Source organism: Pecten maximus, chromosome 17, assembly GCF_902652985.1.
Source record: "Pecten maximus chromosome 17, xPecMax1.1, whole genome shotgun sequence".
Taxonomy (NCBI): Eukaryota; Metazoa; Mollusca; class Bivalvia; order Pectinida; family Pectinidae; genus Pecten; species Pecten maximus.
In genome coordinates, this window is record NC_047031.1 from 16330776 (window position 1) to 16352497 (window position 21722).

The following is a 21722-nucleotide window of genomic DNA, read 5'->3' on the forward strand; positions in this document are numbered from 1 at the left end:
CATTTCTATATTTGCTGCATTTATTAAAATGTAAAAACCCACATGGAGGCACAGTGGCCTTGTGGTAGGCTGCTGAACTATGAGACTGAAGGGTTGCTAGTTCATGTGCCTACATGGCACTGTGTTGTCAACTGTTAACGTATGCCTCTCTTGCAATTGTGTTCCAGTCAATTCAGCTGTATAAAGGAGTACGCGTAAGGGCAGTGCAAGACATATAATGTGTAAACTGTAAGTGCCAAAATGGCAGCTCCGGCTGTATGCTCCCTAGTGACTTTGAGAAAGACATTAGCTAGTTGCTAAATGCCCAATAACCACGGATACTAATTTGTAAGCACTTTCAGACAGTTATATTGCTGTGATATAGAGGCAATAAAAACTTCAAATTATTAGTATTATTTTATGTTATGTTGGATTAGTAGGATAATTTGGTCGATATGTTGAGGTTGTCAGATTGGACTTGTTTCACTCTAAACTGACTGTTGACCAATTTTGTTAGGGTAATTTTGTTGATGAATTTGATTTTATCCATTATGGAACATGAAATGAGAAATAAAGGCCTCAGAGGTTTAAAAAAAAATCTTTTGGTTTTGTGTTGATCACTCTATGACAGTATGGAATGGGAAAATGGGAAAACAGTATGTTTAATGATCTGAGATATTTAAAGGAAGGATTAAATTGATTGATGTCAAATAAAAGAGATAGAATGGAAGACAGAATGTTAAGAACAGGGCACTATTGAGGGATAATGTATGACGTAATAGAAAGGCAGGGAGCTGAATAAAAGAAAGAAGAAGGGATATTTTCATCAATAATTATAATTGAGGATATATTAAGTTAGCTAGCCCATGGGGAATTCTGGACAGAGTAGAGACACACCTAATAGCTGTCCATCTAAGGGAGATAAACACACCCATAGTATGAAGTTGACCAATTAAAACATCTGTCAGATAATTTTCATTAAAAAACACCTTAATTTTAGAAAACCATAGAGATTTATTTCATTTTTGTTGTCACTGTTGTGTATTTTGTCACTGGTGTGTATTTTGTCTCCATTGTCACTGTTGTGTAGTTTGTCTCCATTGTCACTGTTGTGTATTTTGTCTTTGTATGTTGTCACTGTTGTATATTTTGTCTTTTTGCGTTGTCACTTGTATATTTCATCTTTGTTGTCACTGTTGTATATTTTGTCTGTGTGTTGTCACTGTTGAATATTTTGTCTGTGTTGTCACTGTTGTATATTTTGTCTGTGTGTTGTCACTTTTGTATATTTTGTCGGTGTGTTGTCACTGTTGTATATTCTGTCTTTGTTGTCACTGTTGTATATTTTGTCTGTGTTGTCACTGTTGTATATTTTGTCTGTGTGTTGTCACTTGTATATTCTGTCTTTGTTGTCAATGTTGTATATTTTGTCTGTGTTGTCACTATTGTATATTTAATCTTTGTTGTCAATGTTGTTTATTTCATCTTTGTTGTCACTGTAGTATATTTTGTCCATGTGTTGTCACTGTTGTATATTTTGTCTCTGTTGTCACGATTGTATATTTTGTCTTTGAGTGTTGTCACCATTGTATATTTTGTCTTTGTGTGTTGTCACCATTGTATATTTTGTCTTCGTTGTCACTGTTGTTTATTCTGTCTGTTTGTTGTCACTGCTGTATATTTCATCTTTGTTGTCACTTTTGTTTATTCTGTCTGTTTGTTGTCACTGCTGTATATTTTGTCGTTATGTGTTGACATGGTGGTTCATGTTGTCTTGACAAATGATATTTTAATTTGATATTTAAAGAAGGACGGTTTCAATTGGTAGAGATATAATAATAAAAGAACCACAGATGACTTAAATGAAATAGATGGAATTGAAAAACAGTTTAATCATAACATTAATGTAAATTTATTGCACAAAATTTCTTGATGAAATCTCATGGGGCAAGATGTCAGATTAGACAGGAATGAGACTACTCAGCGGATTGATTAGACAGGTTTTTACTGTATAAAGTATATAAAATACACAACATTTACATACACATTCTCTCATTCTCCAAGGAATATAATTAAGTCTCCAAACAATGTTAACCTAAGATACCATTTTAAAACATTAGCTAACATTTTTAACATGACATAACCATTTAAAATCAACAGTATTCTTTTCAAACATAGAAATCCTTTCAAGACATAACATTTTAAAACAGAGATTATCTTAAACATAAGGTATTATTTAAGCCATCAGGGAATCTTTTAAAGCATTGAATTGGTATTAGCCAAAATTTGTTACCTTGAATTGCTAAAAATACACGCACAAAAAAAGATGCTATGGCTGGCTGGCAACAACTATTTTTCCTTTAAACAACTTCTTCTCAATAACAAAGAGACCCAGAGATCTGATGTCAAGTGTGTAGCATACTGGGATGAAGGGCTTCCAAGTTTGTTCAAATGAATGACCTTGACCTACACTCATGGTCATAGGTTTCAAGTAGATTAAAATCTAAAAATGACTTCTCAAGAACAAGGAGGCACAGGGACCTAAATTAAGGCCCGTAGCATGCTTGGGTTAAGAGCTACCATGTGATTCAAATGCACAATCTTTACCTACATTTCGCTCTAATTATTTAACATATATATCCATCAATAAGCCCCTGTAGAATGAACATCCCCCCTACTTGTTGCAATTCAATAGAAATACAAACAAACAAAAGCAATGTACCAATGTACCAGTCCTGTAATATGACCATCCCCAAACTTAGTGTAGACTGATTATTTATTGGCCAACTGGCCTTACCTCAATGATAAATATGATACCTGTCAATAACGTCAACCTTCTACTTCCTCACTGCTGGGAGTTGTTGGTGTCAAGTGACCAGGATGTAAAACATCAATTCCAGATTTCATTGGTGCTGTAAATATGTAACTACTTATACCGGTAATATGATCTGTTAAAATTTGTTAATGGAAATTCGAGTGCACCTAGATCAATCACAAAAATTCTATAAAGATAGTTGTTCCTTCAGATGCCATGTTGCTTTAGACCTCATATTATTTAAGTCACTATGTTCAATAAGACCCCATGTTACTTAAGTCCATATGTTCAATTAGACCTCACATTACTTACGTCTCTATGTTCAATAAGACACCATGTCTCTTACGTCCCTATGTTCAATAAGACCCCATGTTACTTAAGTCCCTATGTTCAATAAGACCCCATGTTACTTCAGTCCCTATGTTCAATAAGACACCATGTCTCTTACGTCCCTATGTTCAATAAGACCCCATGTTACTTACGTCCCTATGTTCAATAAGACCCCATGTTTCTTACGTCCCTATGTTCAATAAGACCCCATATTACTTACGTCCCTATGTTCAATAAGACCCCATGTTTCTTACGTCCCTATGTTCAATAAGACCCCACATTACTTACGTCCCTATGTTCAATAAGACCCCATGTTTCTTACGTCCCTATGTTCAATAAGACCACATATTACTTAAGTCCCTCTGTTCAATAAGACCCCATGTTTCTTACGTCCCTATGTTCAATAAGACCCCATGTTTCTTACGTCCTTATGTTCAATAAGACCCCATGTTTCTTACGTCCCTATGTTCAATAAGACCCCATGTTTCTTAAGTCCCTATGTTCAATAAGACCCCATGTTACTTAAGTCCCTATGTTCAATAAGACCCCATGTTACTTCAGTCCCTATGTTCAATAAGACCCCATGTTCATTAAGCCCCTATGTTCAATAAGACCCCATGTTCCTTGTTTCCACATATTACTCCAGGTCATATCTTACTTTTGTTCGCATGTTCCTTTGATCGAATTGTTACTTAACTCATATATTACTTTGTACTTTAGTTCATGCGTTACTAAACCCACATAACTCTAGTCCACATATTGCTTTAGTCCACATGTAACGTTAGTCCAACTGTTACTTTAGTCCTCATGTTACTTAATCCGTGTTATTTTAGTCCGCATGCTACTTTATTCCGCAAGTCCACATGTTACTTAAGTCCACATGTTACTTAAGTCTTACTTAAGTCCACGTGTAACTTAAGTCCCTGTGTTACTTAAGTCCCCGTGTTACTTAAGTCCCCGTGTTACTTAAGTCCCCGTGTTACTTAAGTCCACATGTTACTTAAGTCCTCGTGTTACTTAAGTCCACGTGTTACTTAAGTCCACGTGTTACTTAAGCCCCCGTGTTACTTTATTCCTCGTGTTACTTTACTCCACATATTGTTTCAGTAAACATGTTACTTCAGCCCACATATTGTTTCAGTAAACATGTTACATTAGTCCACATATTGATTCAGTAAACATGTTACATTAGTCCACATATTGATTCAGTAAACATGTTACTATAGTCCCCATGTCCCTTTCATCCACATGCTCTTGACACCCACATGTTGTACTAAAATCCTTATATTCTCTCAACACCCGATGTTCAATTAAACGTTCATTCGTTGTCTCCCACTTCATAAATTACACAGAATCTTCTTCTATAGCATAGTTCCCATTACATTTCCAGATAGGATGTTTGTTGTCGTAGTCGTCGCTATTCTCCCTGTCGTTTTCATCATCACTTATATTGGCACAGCTACCGATACTGATGTACTCATTCTGTGGGGAACAAATGAACAAATAAGCCTGGACACTTATGGATGTGATAATTCCATTTCTACAGAATAAATTCATTTTCTTTCATTGATTTCTAATAAAATAGTGTTATGTTTAGTCAGTAGTTTACATTGTTGAATTATTACAGAAATTACAAAAAATACAATAATGCAATTGGATACAAAGTTAACATCGAAATATTATATATGTATAATACGAGGGTAATATGAAACCCTAACAGAGCGTGTACGCTGGTTATTAATATAATGTTATAGAGGCTTAATCCATTCATCTCAAACCTATATGTACCTTTCTTATCTTCTGTATATATTCACACAGTCTTTGAAAGGATGGTCTTGATTTAGGGTCGTGTTGCCAGCAGAGCATCATTACGTCATAACTATATAAATAGAATGTTACCAGCAGACATTATATCATATCCATATAAATATAATGTTGCCAGTATAACATCATTACGTCACATCTATAAATAGAATGTTGCCAGCAGAACATCATTACGTCATATCCATATAAATAGAATGTTGCCAGCATAAAATCATTACGTCATATCTATATAAATAGAATGTTGCCAGCAGAACATCACATCATATATCTATATATATATATATTAATCAGGATATCGCCAAGTCATATCTTTATAAGGAAATACACATTCTTGCATCATATACGTCTTACTTTAAACAGAAATCATTCAGTCACTATAGGAAATTATTTCGTTGTTGCCAAATGGTCGCGGCAATGGATGCAGAAAAGTAACAATTTTCTTTTCAATCATCGCGTGTTATGATTCTAAGGATTGCGTAAAAATACGAAATCCAACATCCGGCCATACCAATGGGGAATTACAAATGACACACGTACATTGCCTTAGGACATCGTGGAGGAGCTTCCATCCTGTTACCAACATTGACCTTCGCCATCATCTCTTCACACTTCATCCCAGGATAAGGGTCATGTCCAAAGGAAAATATTTCCCATAACAGTATACCATACGCCCTGAAACAACACGTGCTGGTTGCGTTATAGCCTGGCTTCGAATGATTTAATATACACGTATACATCTATATGTATACATCTTTCTATAGTGACGTTATAGTATGAATATGAATTTTGCCATTGGCGAATGAAGTTGTTCAGCACGTCCATATATAGTGATGTGCATATATTACGTTGTGTGCTGTTATCTCTTCAACTATTAGGTTACCTGCCTTGGATAGAACTTTCTGTTGCAAAATTTTGGTGAATTTTTGGAGACATTTCAACTCAAACGACCTGATTTTCGTGTGTACAATGACACACCGAAATTCTCGGCCATTAGGTTCAAAAATATGATCGAGTGTGTTAAGTTCTTTCGTTAGAGAACGTAAAAATTTGGATGTCGCGTTCTCAAAGTGAGAACCATTTAGAGCAGACAGTGTAACTTAGGGAACTCAATATGAACCAGTCTCGTTTCTGCTCACCACACGTCTGACTTTGTCGTGAACAGTCCCTCGAGGTAGGACTCCGGGGGTAGCCATCTGACCGGCAGCATGGAGCGTCCACATTTCTTATAGGAGTCGTTCCTGGAAATAGTTATCATACGTGACACATTGTGATATTGTTTCAATTAAGAACCCCTGTCATATCTTATTTGACGATGAAAAAATATGCTGCCACTTATAACCACATAGATATGTACTTAAACATTTTGCTTTGCTTGTGAAACTTCGTGAAGAAAAATACCCATCCTTCTCTTGTTTGAGGAATAATTATAGCAGCATTTTTTAGGATTCAATGTCTTTGCAACAGCTAGGTTTTCAGAACAATTTGAAAAATGCAAAAAAAAGAAAGAAAAATATTGCAATTTTGGTATCTTAAATGTCTCCTCTGAAGAAGCCCCATGTATAGGAAATCTCGGATTCAGCAGGAAACCAAATTAGTCGCCAACATATCTTTTCACAGAACCTGAACTTTTTTTATCAATGTTTATTCATTTTATAATTATATTTTCGATGCAGGTTTGCTTTGATGTTTATCATTTTGTAGCCTGGACACACCAGGAATAATATGTACATGTATACACGAGTCTATAATTATACAAAAAATGAAAACGGTTTACTATACTTACTGTATAATATCCCGCGCTAATCCAAAGTCCGCCATTTTTGCCACCCTGTCCGAAGTCTTTGTTGTAAGGAGACAGTTCCGTGACGCAATATCCCTGTACATGTTTATTTAAAAGATAGATGAATAATTACTTTTCACTTGTTGTCATGTTTCATAGATAAAAGTTTTACCCTAGCAAATTATCCATGTATAACCCCTCCTGCATCACTGGATACTGTAAACGTGGTTATTTTCGCGGGGGTTAATTTCGCGATTTCGATATGCAAACTATACGTGTGGGGTTAATTTTCGCGATCGATCCACTTTCTCTTGTAGTTCAAGATTACGCAAATTGATATCAAAATAATACGCGTGGGGAAATTTTCGCGATCAAAAGGACTCCGCGTAATTGTTGTGAATTTCCCCCCTCGCGCAAATATCCACGTTTACAGTAACATGAATAATTGTTAGTGTGTACTTTTTTCATGGTTGGTGCATTCAACTGTTTTTCTGAGTACTAATGATACCACCTACAACAATATTCGTTACAATGATATTCGTGGTTACATAGCAACCACGAAAATAACCAACATTTCAGGTTCTACAGTAAGTAGTACAACGCCAGACCGAGTGATCACATATTACATTTTGTTGATCCCTAGTAACATTGGGCCTCGCGTTGTCCTACTGCAACGTAAGGATACGTTGATGGACAACAGGAAGAACGCGTGGTCTCAAGACCTGATCTCGATATCTTACTGCCACATGTAGGAGTACCATCGATAACCACCAGAGGTGTTTTCATGCCTCCAGATATCCCACCCCATACCACAACAGACCCTCTACCGAATCTGTCGCTTTCCGTTACTCAAGCGTCAGAAAATCGCTCAACATGAAATCGATAGACGCGTTGTCGTCCATCTGACCTGTAAAGCGTAAAGCGAGACTCTTCAGTGAACAAAATGCGTCTTCAGTTGGCCAAACCGAACCGATTAGGTCCATGTGCAAGCAGCTTCAGTATTCAACGTTGGCGTCGCCTCTGCGTAAGTGGCGGACCAGCATGGGGACTTCGTGGCATTAAATGAAACTCCACAACCGATTTCTAACCGTTCTTGGTCACACTGGCCGATCACGGATGCCGACAACTTGACGTGCCGTGTCGGGCGCCGTCTGAAATCGGTAACGGATGTACGAGAGACATATACCTCTTTCTTGATGTCGCGACGTAATGCACGGGCGTCCGTTCCTGGGACGGTCACCTAATCTCCCTGTGACTCTGAGACACCCAACTAAACGAGATCTATTGTCGCCTCATGTACAACATATTGCTGGGCTCCATGGCGTTGAGAATGCTCCTGCATTATCAGAGCAATGGCCCCATCACGATCGACTTCACATATATACGGCATTCCGCTTTGCAATCGTTTTGAAAAGAAATGGTTTGTAACTGATCTGTACTGTTCTAATGTTCGATCTGTAATGAATTACCAGCAAAAATGGTGCAAGAGTACTCGGGATGCACGCGTTCTTAAAAAATCAGTTGAAGGCATGCAGCGTCAAGCGGGGTCACGGTCGACTGAACTTTAACGGAGGAACATTTTCACAGTGCACGGAGTTAGCTCAGTGTGAAATTTAATTGAATTTAATTGAATTTTTAGACCAATCGCGGTTTGATATTCTATTAAATTGACTTTTTTTTTTAAAACCCCTTTTTGTTTTTAAAACCCCTTTAACCCCCCAAAAATTGCTTAAATTTTAAAAACCCATTTTTTTAAAAAGGTTTTTTTTTTCCAACTTGTTCTTTAATTTTTTCCTTTTTTTAGTTTTTCAAAAATTTTCCTTTGTTTTTTTAACCCCGCAATTGGGGCCCTTTACTTTATTCCACAAGTCCACATGTTACTTAAGTCCACATGTTACTTAAGTCTTCCTTAAGTCCACGTGTAACTTAAGTCCACGTGTTACTTAAGTCCCCGTGTTACTTAAGTCCTCGTTTTACTTAAGTCCTCGTGTTACTTAAGTCTACGTGTTACTTAAGTCCACGTGTTACTTAAGTCCACGTGTTACTTAAGTCCCCGCGTTACTTAAGTCCACGTGTTACTTAAGTCCCCGTGTTACTTAAGTCCCCGTGTTACTTAAGTCCTCGTGTTACTTAAGTCCACGTGTTACTTAAGTCCCCGTGTTACTTAAGTCCACGTGTTACTTAAGTCCTCGTGTTACTTAAGTCTACGTGTTACTTAAGTCCTCGTGTTACTTAATTCCACGTGTTACTTAAGTCCCCTTGTTACTTAAGTCCCCGTGTTACTTTATTCCTCGTGTTACTATAGTCCACATATTGTTTCAGTAAACATGTTACATTAGTCCACATATTGATTCAGTAAACATGTTACTATAGTCCACATATTGATTCAGTAAACATGTTACATTAGTCCACATATTGATTCAGTAAACATGTTACTATAGTCCACATATTGATTCAGTAAACATGTTACATTAGTCCACATATTGATTCAGTAAACATGTTACTATAGTCCACATATTGATTCAGTAAACATGTTACATTAGTCCACATATTGATTCAGTAAACATGTTACATTAGTCCACATATTGATTCAGTAAACATGTTACTATAGTCCACATATTGATTCAGTAAACATGTTACTATAGTCCACATATTGTTTCAGTAAACATGTTACATTAGTCCACATATTGATTCAGTAAACATGTTACATTAGTCCACATATTGATTCAGTAAACATGTTACATTAGTCCACATATTGATTCAGTAAACATGTTACATTAGTCCACATATTGATTCAGTAAACATGTTACATTAGTCCACATATTGATTCAGTAAACATGTCACTATAGTCCCCATGTCCCTTTCATCCACATGCTCTTGACACCCGCATGTTGTACTAAAATCCTTATATTCTCTCAACACCCGATGTTCAATTAAACGTTCATTCGTTGTCTCCCACTTCATAAATTACACCGAATCTTCTTCTATAGCATAGTTCCCATTACATTTCCAGATAGGATGTTTGTTGTCGTAGTCGTCGCTATTCTCCCTGTCGTTTTCATCATCACTTATATTGGCACAGCTACCGATACTGATGTACTCATTCTGTGGGGAACAAATGAACAAATAAGCCTGGACACTTATGGATGTGATAATTCCATTTCTACAGAATAAATTCATTTTCTTTCATTGATTTCTAATAAAATAGTGTTATGTTTAGTCAGTAGTTTACATTGTTGAATTATTACAGAAATTACAAAAAATACAATAATGCAATTGGATACGAAGTTAACGTCGAAATATTGTATATGTATAATACGAGGGTGATATGAAACCCTAACAGAGCGTGTACGCTGTTTATTTATATAACGTTGTAGAGGCTTTAGACATTCATCTCAAACCTATATGTACCTTTCTTATCTTCTGTATATATTCACACAGTCTTTGAAAGGATGGTCTTGATTTAGGGTCGTGTTGCCAGCAGAGCATCATTACGTCATAACTATATAAATAGAATGTTACCAGCAGATCATTATATCATATCCATATAAATATAATGTTGCCAGCATAACATCATTACGTCACATCTATAAATAGAATGTTGCCAGCAGAACATCATTACGTCATATCCATATAAATAGAATGTTGCCAGCATAAAATCATTACGTCATATCTATATAAATAGAATGTTGCCATCATAGCATCATTACGTGTCATATCTATATAAATAGAATGTTGCCAGCAGAACATCACATCATATATCTATATATATATATATTAATCAGGATATCGCCAAGTCATATCTTTATAAGGAAATACACATTCTTGCATCATATACGTCTTACTTTAAACAGAAATCATTCAGTCACTATAGGAAATTATTTCGTTTTTGCCAAATGGTCGCGGCAATAGATGGAGAAAAGTAACAATTTTCTTTTCAATCATCGCGTGTTATGATTCTAAGGATTGTGTAAAAATACGAAATCCAACATCCGGCCATACCAATGAGGAATTACAAATAATGACACACGTACATGGCCTTAGGACATCGTGGAGGAGCTTCCATCCTGTTACCAACATTGACCTTCGCCATCATCTCTTCACACTTCATCCCAGGATAAGGGTCATGTCCAAAGGAAAATATTTCCCATAACAGTATACCATACGCCCTGAAACAACACGTGCTGGTTACGTTATAGCCTGGCTTCGAATGATTTAATATACATGTATACATCTTTCTATAGTGACGTTATAGTATGAATATGAATTTTGCCATTGGCGAATGAAGTTGTTCAGCACGTCCATATAGTGATGTGCATATATTACGTTGTGTGCTGTTTTCTCTTCAACTATTAGGTTACCTGCCTTGGATAGAACTTTCCGTTGCAAAAAATCTTGGTGAATTTTTGGAGACATTTCAACTCAAACGACCTGATTTTCGTGTGTACAATGACACACCGAAATTCTCGGCCATTAGGTTCAAAAATATGATCGAGTGTGTTAAGTTCTTTCGTTAGAGAACGTAAAAATTTGGATGTCGCGTTCTCAAAGTGAGAACCATTTAGAGCAGACAGTGTAACTTAGGGAATTCAATATGAACCAGCCTCGTTTCTGCTCACCACACGTCTGACTTTGTCGTGAACAGTCCCTCGAGGTAGGACTCCGGGGGTAGCCATCTGACCGGTAGCATGGAGCGTCCACATTTCTTATAGGAGTCGTTCCTGGAAATAGTTATCATACGTGACACCTTGTGATATTGTTTCAATTAAGAACCCTTGTCATATCTTATTTGACGATGAAAAAATATGCTGCCACTTATAACCATAGATATATGTACTTAAACATTTTGCTTTGCTTGTGACACTTCGTAAAGAAAAATACCCATCCTTCTCTTGTTTGAGGAATAATTATAGCAGCATTTTTTTTAGGATTTAATGTCTTTGCAACAATTTGGTTTTCAGGAAAATTTGAAAATTGCAAAAATGAAAAATATTGCAATTTTGAAATCTTAAATGTCTCCTTTGACGAAGACCCGTGTATAAGAAACCTCGGTTTCTGCAGGAAACCAAATTAGTCGTGATTATATCTTTTCACTGAACCTGAACTTTTTTTTATCTATGTTTATTCATTTTATAGTTATATTTCCGATGCAGGTTTCGTTTGGTGTTGATTATTTTGTAACCAGGACACACCAGGAATAATATGTACATGTTTATACGAGTCTATAATTATACAAAAAATGAAAACGGTTTACTATACTTACTGTATAATATCCCGCGCTAATCCAAAGTCCGCCATTTTTGCCACCCTGTCCGAGGTCTTTGTTGTAAGGAGACAGTTTCGTGAGGCAATATCCCTGTACATTGATATTTAAAAGATAGATGAATAATTACTTTGCATTTGCTGTCATGTTTCATAGATAATTACAGTTTTACCCTAGCAAAGTATCTACTGTAAACGTGATTATTTTCGCAGGGGGTTAATTTCACGATTTCAATATGAAAACTATACGCGAGGGGGTAATTTTCGCGATCGTTCCACTTTCGCTTGTAGGTCAATATAACGCAAATTGATATCAAAATAATATGCGTGGGGGAAATGTTCGCGATCAAAAGGAGTCCACGTAATTAGCGTAAATTTTCCCCTCTCGTAAATTTCAACGTCTGCAGTATGTATAACCCCTTCTGCACCACTGTGTAACATGAATTGTTAGTGTGTACTTTCCTTCATGGTTAGTGCATTCAGCTGTTTTACTGGGTACTAATAATACCACCTACAACAATATTCGTTACAGTGATATTCGTGGTTACATAGCAACCACAAAAATAACCAACGTTTCAGGTTATACAGTAAGTAATACCGGTATATCGCCAGACTGAGCGATCACAAATTAAATTTTGTTGATCAATAGATAATGTGGTAAGATACAACTAGAACTGTCGCCAGGATGGCGGACTAATACGTATACCCCGCAATCTGCACGAGTCAATGGTGAATTGGAAATGTTAATTAGAGGCTAACTAAGATAACCCAGTAATATAGTGACCAGTTGCCATAACAACCATAATTTTGAAGAAAATAAAGTGGCATGCACATCTACACATGGTCCGCTATATTTGTGTGAAGTTTCATTGAAATCGGCCCTTCGGTTTAGGAGGAGTTGTCCGGACAAACTTAAAGTTATGGTTCTTATCAGAAAACCTGTTTATAGTGACCAGTTGCCATAGCAACCATAATTTTGAAAAACAAGAAAGTGGCATGCACATCTACACATGGTTCTCTATATTTGTGTGAAGTTTCATTGAAATTGGCCATTTAGTTTAGGAGGAGTTGTCCGGACAAACTTAAAGCTATGGTTCTTATCGGAAAACCTGTTTATAGTGACCAGTTGCCATAGCAACCATAATTTTGAGAAAAATTAAGTGGCATGCACATCTACACATGATCATTAATATCTGTGTGAAGTTTCATCGGAATTTAGGAGGAGTTGTCCGGACAAAATGCGTCTATAGACAGACGGACGGACGGACGGACGGACAACCTGATTCCAGTATACCCCCCTCCCCCCTAACTTCGTTGCGGGGGTATAAAAATGTATATCTTATACTATAATATATAAATGAAACATGAAAGTTTAATGCCGTATCAACCTATTTATAGATACATTTTGTATGCCATATTTGTACCAATTGATATATACTAGCGACAAAAAGAAAAATAACGTTTATTTTCGATAGTTATTATTTTACGTTTTTTTGATGTCGTGTTTAGGGTGCTGGTTTCCCGATTATTCGTCACAGCTGAATATTTTTTGATGATTTTTGTTGTCTTATTACAAAAGGTGTTTGCGTCAATACCGTTGCAACAAGGGTACCCTACGCCGTTTTCTGATCCAAATCAGTAGCGCGTGTGCCCACCCCTGATATCAGTCGCTGCTCTTACTCTCCCTAACATTGACCCCATCAAGGTGTTGATTGCCCTTTGAAGGATACTATTCCACTCCTGAATAAGGGTCTGCGTGAGTTAAGAGGCGTTATATGGGACGTTGGCGTCCTTCCCAACCCTCCTGTCTAGCTCGTCACACAAATGTTCGATTGGGGACATATCTGGGCTGCACGGTGGCCAATCAAGAACTAAAACGTTGGTTTGAGACAGAAAGTCACGAAACCCTAGTAACATGGGGCCTCGCGTTGTCCTGCTGCAACGTAAGAATACGTTGATGGACAACAGGAAGAACGTGTGGTCTCAAGACCTTATCTCGATATCTTACTGCTACATGTAGGATTGCCATCGATAACCACGAAAGGTGTTTTCACGCTTTGAGGAATCCCAGCCCCCCTCTACCGAATCTCGCTTTCCGTTACGCAAGCGTCAGAATATCACTCCATGCCATCGATAGACAAGTTGTCGGTCATCTAACCTGTAAAGCGAGACTCGTCAGTGAACAAAACGCGTTGGCGTGGCCTCTGCGTAAGTGGCGGACTAATGGGGACTTCGTGGCATTAAATGAAACTCCACGACCGATTTCTAACCGTTCTTGGACACACTGGCCGATCATGGATGCCGACAACTTGACGTGCCGTGTCGGGCGCCGTCTGAAATCGGTAACGGATGTGCGAGAGACATATACCTCATTCTCGATGTCGTCACGTAATGCACGGGCGTCCGTTCCTGGGACGGTCACCTACTCTCCCTGTGATTCTGAGACACCCAACTAAACGAGATCTATTGTCGCCTCATGTACAACATATTGCTGGGCTCCATGGCGTTGGGAATGCTCCTGCATTATCAGAGCAATGGCCCCATCACTATCGACTTCACATATATACGGCATTTCGCTTTGCAATCGTTTTGAAAAGAAATAATGTGTAACTGATCTGTACTGTTCCAATGTTCGATTTGTAATGAATTACCAGCAAACATGGTGCAAGAGTACCCGGGATGCACGCGTTCATAAGAAATCTGCTGAAGGCATGCAGCGTCAAGCGGGGTCACGGTCGACTGAACTTTAACGGAAGAACATTTTCACAGTGCACGGGGTACGCTCAGTGTAAAATTTCATTGAATTCAGACCACGTGTCTAACAGTTATATTAGAAAAACCTAAATTGCGTTTCTTTTTTTACCGCTAGTATATGAACCAATCGCGAATGTTGATACTCATTTCAATGAATACTTACATAAATCGTGTCATCTAGTACATTAATTTTAGATTTATATAAATCTTAATATACTCTTCCATCCTATAAGCTATAGGAGGACGGATATGTTACCTGTGTATGAATTTGTTAATCTCTAGATAACTGCAAGCTTGGCATATGTCGTTTGCTAGTGAGAGAAGTTCATCTATGCTCAGGACTGGGGTCTCATCCTGAAAGTAAAAAAGTGAAAACAGTTTACCATGTAGATGTGGATACATCACTTACATCTTTGTGAGTAAAACGATGAATTATCATCAGATAGTTTTGTATGATCAAGGTTATTATTTTTTCTAGAAGTTGTTGCATGAGATGTCAAGGAAGTCGTTTCTTTTGGTTTCAAAGTAGCTGTTGCATATGTTGTATATTGAAAGTTATTGTTGCATGTTTTGTTTTTTTCATATGGTGTCAGATTGTGGTATAAAAGACACACATGATATTAGCAAACATGAATAATACAGCACCATGCTTCGTCCTTTCTGGATTGGTCAGCGATGCCAGGAGCCGAAAGTGTTAAGACATTCGAGGTGACGAGGAAAGCTCACATATGCCGTTAGGAATGTGCAAATATCGATGTGCAGGCGCTGTTTTTTCACAATTCAATTTGTTACATATTTAATATTGATTTGACTGGGATGCAGACGAATTAAAGAAGAACTCAAGCATTATGTGTGTTACTGTTAACCGTGACATAATTCAGACTAATTAAAACGTTGGATTTAGGTGACGACATACATTCCTAATTTTACTTTTTACTATAAACAATTCCTTCTATGTTAGATTCTCGTACTGCCTACCAAGGTCGGGCGTGACTCCACTAGGAACCGCTTGAGGTCGCCACCTGCCATCAACTCCTCTACCAGAAGTAAGGAGCCATTCTTTACATAAATTCCAAGACAAGAGACAATGTTGTCGTGTTTGAACTTGCTGAAAGGTAATCAGAAGCATTAAATAGATCGAATTATGCATGCAACGTTTTATAACGACAATTTTATCAGATTTTTCTTTGCTTTTATATTTTGTTGATGATATGGTTCTTTTATACACCAAAGCAACCCGTATATTTTCTTATTATACATTTTTTACACCTCATTAGTAATGGAGATATATATAGTAATCACTTTGTGCGTCCCTGTGTCCGTGTTCACCCAACATCCTTGTGGGGTGCATTCACCGATTCATTAGGTCAAAATATCTTCTTTTTTTTACCCATAAATCAACATCAAATCTCACTGCACATGTGTTTTTTAGCGACGGAGTGAACGGGAAATAAAAACAGATTTTGAAATTCTGATCGACGTGTGCCGTGCACCCCACAAGCTGACAGACAAGACACTGCACCCCACTAGTCGACATTGGCCGTTCGTCCGTGTGTGCATCCCTCCTTGCTGACCATGTTCTGTCCAGTGATTCATGAGATATCGTGTGCACAAGTTCATCCAGATACCTCGTGTTAACATCATAACATCAAAGCACGAAATTCTACACCTGATTTTGTTAAAATTAAATACTGTACTCGTCCACGTCTAAAACAAAAAGCTGGTGTACAAACTATTTCATGAACCCTTGGGCGGATGTAATATATTGACGGTGGAGTGGGGTACATCAAAGTGAGCCCCACTCACACTGTTCTTCGCCATAACTGTCTTAGCCATTATATTTTTAACTCCAATCTATCGTTTTAAGCTCACCGGTTACGAGTAACCGAGAACTAATGCTGTCACCCCGGCGTCGGTGTCGGCGTCCCACCCCAAAACTTTAAAGTTTTTGGAGTAAGTTTTTGGAAAGCTTGTAAGTCCAACAGTATACACCTCATGGCCTTCTAAGTTGGTTTATACATTCATTAGAGGTCTAGGAGTGATGTTATGGCAAAATTATGCAGAAAAAGAAATGTGATTTCTTCGCATTTTACAATTTTGTGGACTTAACTTTTTTGGCACCAAAACCCACTTTACAGTTGTTGGAGTAAGTTTTTTGAAAGAATGTAAGCCCAAAAGTACACACCTCATGACTTACTAATTTAGTTTATACATTCATTAGAGGTCTTGGAATGATGTTATGGCAAAATCATGCAGAAAAAATTTGTGATTTTTTCGCATTTTACCATTTTGTGGACTTAATTTTTTGGCACCAAAACCCACTTTTAAAGTTTTTGGGGTAATTTTTTGGAAAGTTTGTGAGTCCAAAAGTATACACCTCATGCCCTTCTAAGTTGGTTTATACATTCATTAGAGGTCTAGGAGTGATGTTATGGCAAAATCATGCAGAAAAAAATTGTGATTTTTTCGCATTTTACCATTTTGTGGACTTAACTTGTTTGGCACCAAAACTCACTTTTAAAGTTTTTGGGGTAATTTTTTGGAAAGTTGGTGAGTCCAAAAGTATACACCTCATGTCCTTCTAAATTGGTTTATACATTCATTAGAGGTCTAGGAGTGATGTTATGGCAAAATCATGCAGAACAAAAATTGTGATTTTTTAGCATTTTACCATTTTGTGGACTTACTTTTTTTGACACAAAAACTCACTTTAAAGATTTTGGGGGTTAGTTTTGAAAAGCTTGTAAGTCCACACCCTTCTTATTTGGTTTATACATCCATTAGAGGTCTAGGAGCGATATTATGTGACATACAATTTCAAAATGACATGCTTTTACATACTTAAAAAATTAATGCAAAGTGTGATTGCTGCCGCTGGTCAGCTTTCGCAATCACTGATTGCAGTTGTCGTGGTTTCTTCTTATCCCACGAAAAGATTCATTCGAAAATGAGCTAATTTACATATTGTACCCAAATGAGCGCATCAACAAAAATGTGTATAAAAGTATGTCAATGGGTATATATACCTCATCGTTAAGGCTTCAACAAGAAAATCAGTTCTTTCCTTCTCTGAACAACCACGTGATAACCTCTGGTGAAGAAAAGTTTTACATAGTTAATATATGTCGTATCTGATAATATACGATAAATAACATAGGCATCATTCAGAACATACATGTCTCGTTTGTTTTGTTTGTTTCAGGGGTTTAGCGTTTCGTAACAGTCAGGGTCGTATGGGGGGGGGGGCGGTTGTCAAGACGACACGTAGGGTGATACAGCATAGAAAGTCATGGCTGCGATAACAGAAAGGAAGGATACGAGATATAGTGTTGCGATGAGGGCAGAATATCTTTTTTGGTTTTTTCAAAGTCCCGGATATGGCAAGCTTTATTTTGGACTCATACCGCAGCCTCCCAAAAACACGCATACGCACTCACCACACGCATGCATATCGCACGCACGGGAGACCGTCCTTAAATGACCTTAGCTGTCAATAGGACGTTAAACAAACAAGAGGCCCATGGGGCCTGTATCGCTCACCTGGTTAGATTTGACCAAATGTCAAAATAATGTTCATGTTCAATTCCTTTTGTTTGTTAACCTCAAACAATGCTATTTATGGTTATAGCGTGGGGATCCCAACTGCTTTAAAGAAATAATGAAGTCCAGACTCTCTGAGTTTACAACATGCATTTATAACTTTATGACTAGTAGTGATTTAAAGGAATTACCTCTATTTCCCATATGGGGCCCCACCCCTTTTGCCCCTCGGGGGTCAGAGTCACCATTTATGCAAAATCTGTTCCCCTTCCCCAAAGAATGTTTATTACTAAATTGGGTTCAAATCCATTCATAAATTTATGACTAGTAGCGATTTAAAGGAATTACCTCTATTTCCCCATTAGGCCCCGCCCCTTTGGCCCCTTGGGGGTCAGAGTCACCATTTATGCAAAATCTGTTCCCCTTCCCCAAAGAATGTTTATTACTAAATTGGGTTCAAATCCATTCATAAATTTATGACTAGTAGCGATTTAAAGGAATTACCTCTATTTCCCCATTAGGCCCCGCCCCTTTGGCCCCTTGGGGGTCAGAGTCACCATTTATGCAAAATCTGTTCCCCTTCCCCAAAGAATGTTTATTACTAAATTGGGTTCAAATCCATTCATAAATTTATGACTAGTAGCGATTTAAAGGAATTACCTCTATTTCCCATATGGGGCCCCGTCCCTTTGGCCCCTCGGGTGTCAGAGTCACCATTTATGCAAAATCTGTTCCCCTTCCCCAAAGGATGTTTCTTATTAAATTGGGTTCAAATCCATTCATAACTTTATGACTAGTAGCGATTTAAAGGAATTACCTCTATTTCCCATATGGGGCCCCGCCTCTTTGGCCCCTCGGGGGTCAGAGTCACAATTTATGCAAAATCTGTTCCCCTTCACATAAGAATGTTTCTGACCAATTTGGGTATAAATCCATTCATAACTTTATGACTAGTAGCGATTTGAAGGAATTACCTCTATTTCCCCATTAGGTCCCGCCCCTTTGGCCCCTTGGGGGTCAGAGTCACCATTTATGCAAAATTTATTCCCCATCCCCAAAGGATGTTTCTGACCAAATTGGGTTCAAATCCATTCATAACTTTATGACTAGTAGCGATTTAAAGGAATTGCCTCAATTTCCCCTATTGGGCCCCGCCCCTCAGGCCCCTTGGGGTCAGAGTCACCATTTATGCAAAATCTGTTCCCCTTACCCCAAGAATGTTTCTGACCAAATTGGGTTCAAATCCATTCATAACTTTATGACTAGTAGCGATATTAAGGAATTACCTCTATTTCCCCATTAGGCCCCGCCCCTTTGGCCCCTTGGGGGTCAGAGTAACCATTTATGCAAAATCTGTTCCCCTTCCCTGAAGGATGTTTCTGACTAAATTGGGTTCAAATCCATTCATAACTTTATGACTAGTAGCGATTTGAAGGAATTACCTCTATTTCCCCTAATGGGCCCCCCCCCTTTGGCCCCTTGGGGGTCAGAGTAACCATTTATGCAAAATCTGTTCCCCTTTCCCAAAGGATGTTTCTGACCAAATTGGGTTCAAATCCATTCATAACTTTATGACTAGTAGCGATTTGAAGGAATAACCTCTATTTCCCTATTAGGCCCCGCCCCTTTGGCCCCTTGGGGGTCAGAGTCACCATTTATGCAAGATCTGTTCCCCTTCCCCAAAGGATGTTTCTGACCGAATTGGGTTCAAATCCATTCATAACTTTATGACTAGTAGCGATTTAAATGAATTGCCTCAATTTCCCCTATTGGGCCCCGCCCCTCAGGCCCCTTGGGGGTCAGAGTCACCATTTATGCAAAATCTGATCCCCTTCTGCCAAGGATGTTTCTGACCAAATTTGGTCAAAATCCAATAGGAACTTTTTGACTAGTAGCGATTTGAAGCAAATGTTGACGGACGGACGACGGACGACGGACGCCGCACCATGGCATAAGCTTACCGGACCTTCGGTCCAGGTGAGCTAATAAAACCAAACCAAATTATTTTTGGTCTCTGCAATGTCCCGCGAACAGAAGACATAGGAGAAATGTCTCGTTTTTCACAACTGTAATTACCTTTATCTTTGAAATTAAACCGGTCACTATTAGGATGCATGTTACACAAAGAATGAAACAAAAATACCTTTACTGCAACGTGTTTTAAAAATGCTCCTTTGATGAGCTGACCCTGCAAAACCTCTCCGAATGCACCACTTCCGAGGACGCTGCAGTAAAGACGAAAAATAATAAGAAATAACTTTTAAAACATATAAACGATGTAGTTTTTATGCTGGTAGTTAAAATGTAAAACTGCTGGTGAAATAAATCAACGAACTAATGCGTTTCAGCACGCATAACAAAATTATGTCAATTTGAATCATTTCTGGTGATAATAAGACTGCATTTGAATCAGGAATATAATTTTATTAATGTGTCATTTGAAAAGATACATCCACTTATTCAGCTTGCATTAAATCTTAACTTTGTTTCGTTTTCAACTGCATATCTGCATTTGCATCTACCGCTACATTGACCAATCACATACTTCATCTTGACCAGTATCGCCACCTGTCGCGTCATATCCGGGACCAAAAGAATATTATAGGGCTATGTCGAAAAATGATTATTCTACGCGTGGCTAGATTATGTGGTCGTCAGTAAATGTAAAATGTACAAACATCTTCATTTTTAATAAAAAAAAAAGGATTGCATACAGGATGATCATTACTAAATCAACAGATCTTTTCTGCTTCACACTATAGTAATTTGACATTAAGTTTTGCGTCGGGTTATATTTTGGTCGTCATAAATCAAAGTTTAGTTTTGGCTTAAATGGACAAATAAAACAATAAGAACTCGTGTTTAAACAAAATGAAACTACGAAAACAATACAGATATTGCGAATACTGGTCATCCATTTACACATGATCAAACGGTCCAAAAAAGGTGTTTACTTGGTCAGTTTGAGTTTATATCGTGACAAATTCTTGATATCGTCATTGAGGTCCTGTGTCAGTATCTCTTTGTACATGAGAAAGTTGGGGATGGTCCTGGCAGAGGTTGTCATTCAGTCGTCTCAATAAAGGGGCGGAGTCAGGCAGACCCTTAAGCGATCTGGCACGCCCTCCAAAAATTCTTTTCCCAGCTTCCCCGGATTTCATTATTTTATATATCTTCTGTACAAAACTAAATACGGAGAAAAAAATGTAAAGATGAACTACACTCCTTTCAATTGAAGAATACAATGTGCATATAGTTATCATTTTCAATGCATAATTGGGCACATATTTATTAGCGGCATACAGCGTTTATTTCACTTCATTACCGTCTGTTTGATGAATATAGTTTTGTTACTTGCTGAATTATTGATATTTTGAGAGGATAGCACAATATTGTTACAGACGTTTATAATTTACAAAAGAAAAGTAAAACAATTCA

At 37.8% G+C, this 21722-nt stretch overlaps 3 protein-coding genes and 1 long non-coding RNA gene across 5 annotated transcripts; all 4 read right to left on the minus strand.

Moving 5' to 3' along the window:
• Window positions 1-1851: 1851 nt before the first annotated feature.
• On the minus strand, window positions 1852-5365 carry LOC117315977. Its single transcript, XR_004529794.1, has 3 exons — window positions 5300-5365; window positions 4913-5003; window positions 1852-4606 (listed from the first exon to the last, which is right to left on the minus strand). It is a non-coding gene; the product is annotated as an uncharacterized LOC117315977 (long non-coding RNA).
• Window positions 5366-5466: 101 nt separating this feature from the next.
• On the minus strand, window positions 5467-6778 carry LOC117315164 (leukocyte tyrosine kinase receptor-like). Its single transcript, XM_033869309.1, has 3 exons — window positions 6732-6778; window positions 6085-6186; window positions 5467-5620 (listed from the first exon to the last, which is right to left on the minus strand). Exons 1-3 carry the CDS (start codon window positions 6764-6766, stop codon window positions 5467-5469), a joined length of 291 nt encoding a protein of 96 aa, XP_033725200.1. The 5' UTR covers window positions 6767-6778.
• Window positions 6779-9594: 2816 nt separating this feature from the next.
• Window positions 9595-10889, minus strand: LOC117315978 (tyrosine-protein kinase CSK-like). Of its 2 annotated transcripts, none has more exons than XR_004529795.1 (3): window positions 10574-10638; window positions 10140-10230; window positions 9595-9833 (listed from the first exon to the last, which is right to left on the minus strand). XR_004529795.1 is itself a non-coding variant. In XM_033870458.1 (3 exons), the coding sequence occupies exons 1-3, from the start codon at window positions 10837-10839 to the stop codon at window positions 9696-9698; spliced, it is 306 nt and encodes a 101-aa protein (XP_033726349.1). In that variant the 5' UTR covers window positions 10840-10889; the 3' UTR covers window positions 9595-9695. The 2 variants fall into 2 exon arrangements, 1 of the variants encoding a protein (XP_033726349.1); XM_033870458.1 differs by lacking the exon at window positions 10574-10638 and adding an exon at window positions 10763-10889.
• Window positions 10890-15701: 4812 nt separating this feature from the next.
• On the minus strand, window positions 15702-21351 carry LOC117315165 (leukocyte tyrosine kinase receptor-like). Its single transcript, XM_033869310.1, has 4 exons — window positions 21239-21351; window positions 20428-20509; window positions 17771-17835; window positions 15702-15852 (listed from the first exon to the last, which is right to left on the minus strand). The coding sequence occupies exons 1-4, from the start codon at window positions 21349-21351 to the stop codon at window positions 15702-15704; spliced, it is 411 nt and encodes a 136-aa protein (XP_033725201.1).
• Between the last annotated feature and the right edge of the window lie 371 nt (window positions 21352-21722).

Coding starts and splice junctions, on each gene's coding strand:
- LOC117315165 (XM_033869310.1), bottom strand. CDS start 21,351: ATGACAACCTCTGCCAGGACCATCCCCAACTTTCTCATGTACAAAGAG. Junction 20,510..21,238: donor TATAAACTCAAACTGACCAA/GTAAACACCTTT, acceptor TCTTTACTGCAG/CGTCCTCGGAAGTGGTGCAT. Junction 15,853..17,770: donor GTTGAAGCCTTAACGATGAG/GTATATATACCC, acceptor ATTACCTTTCAG/CAAGTTCAAACACGACAACA.
- LOC117315164 (XM_033869309.1), bottom strand. CDS start 6,766: ATGGCGGACTTTGGATTAGCGCGGGATATTATACA. Junction 6,187..6,731: donor TTAGCGCGGGATATTATACA/GTAAGTATAGTA, acceptor AACTATTTCCAG/GAACGACTCCTATAAGAAAT. Junction 5,621..6,084: donor ACGACAAAGTCAGACGTGTG/GTGAGCAGAAAC, acceptor GTGTTGTTTCAG/GGCGTATGGTATACTGTTAT.
- LOC117315978 (XM_033870458.1), bottom strand. CDS start 10,839: ATGAAGTGTGAAGAGATGATGGCGAAGGTCAATGTTGGTAACAGGATG. Junction 10,231..10,762: donor CCACGATGTCCTAAGGCCAT/GTACGTGTGTCA, acceptor CTATTTATATAG/TTATGACGTAATGATGCTCT. Junction 9,834..10,139: donor ATATACAGAAGATAAGAAAG/GTACATATAGGT, acceptor TGTTCCCCACAG/AATGAGTACATCAGTATCGG.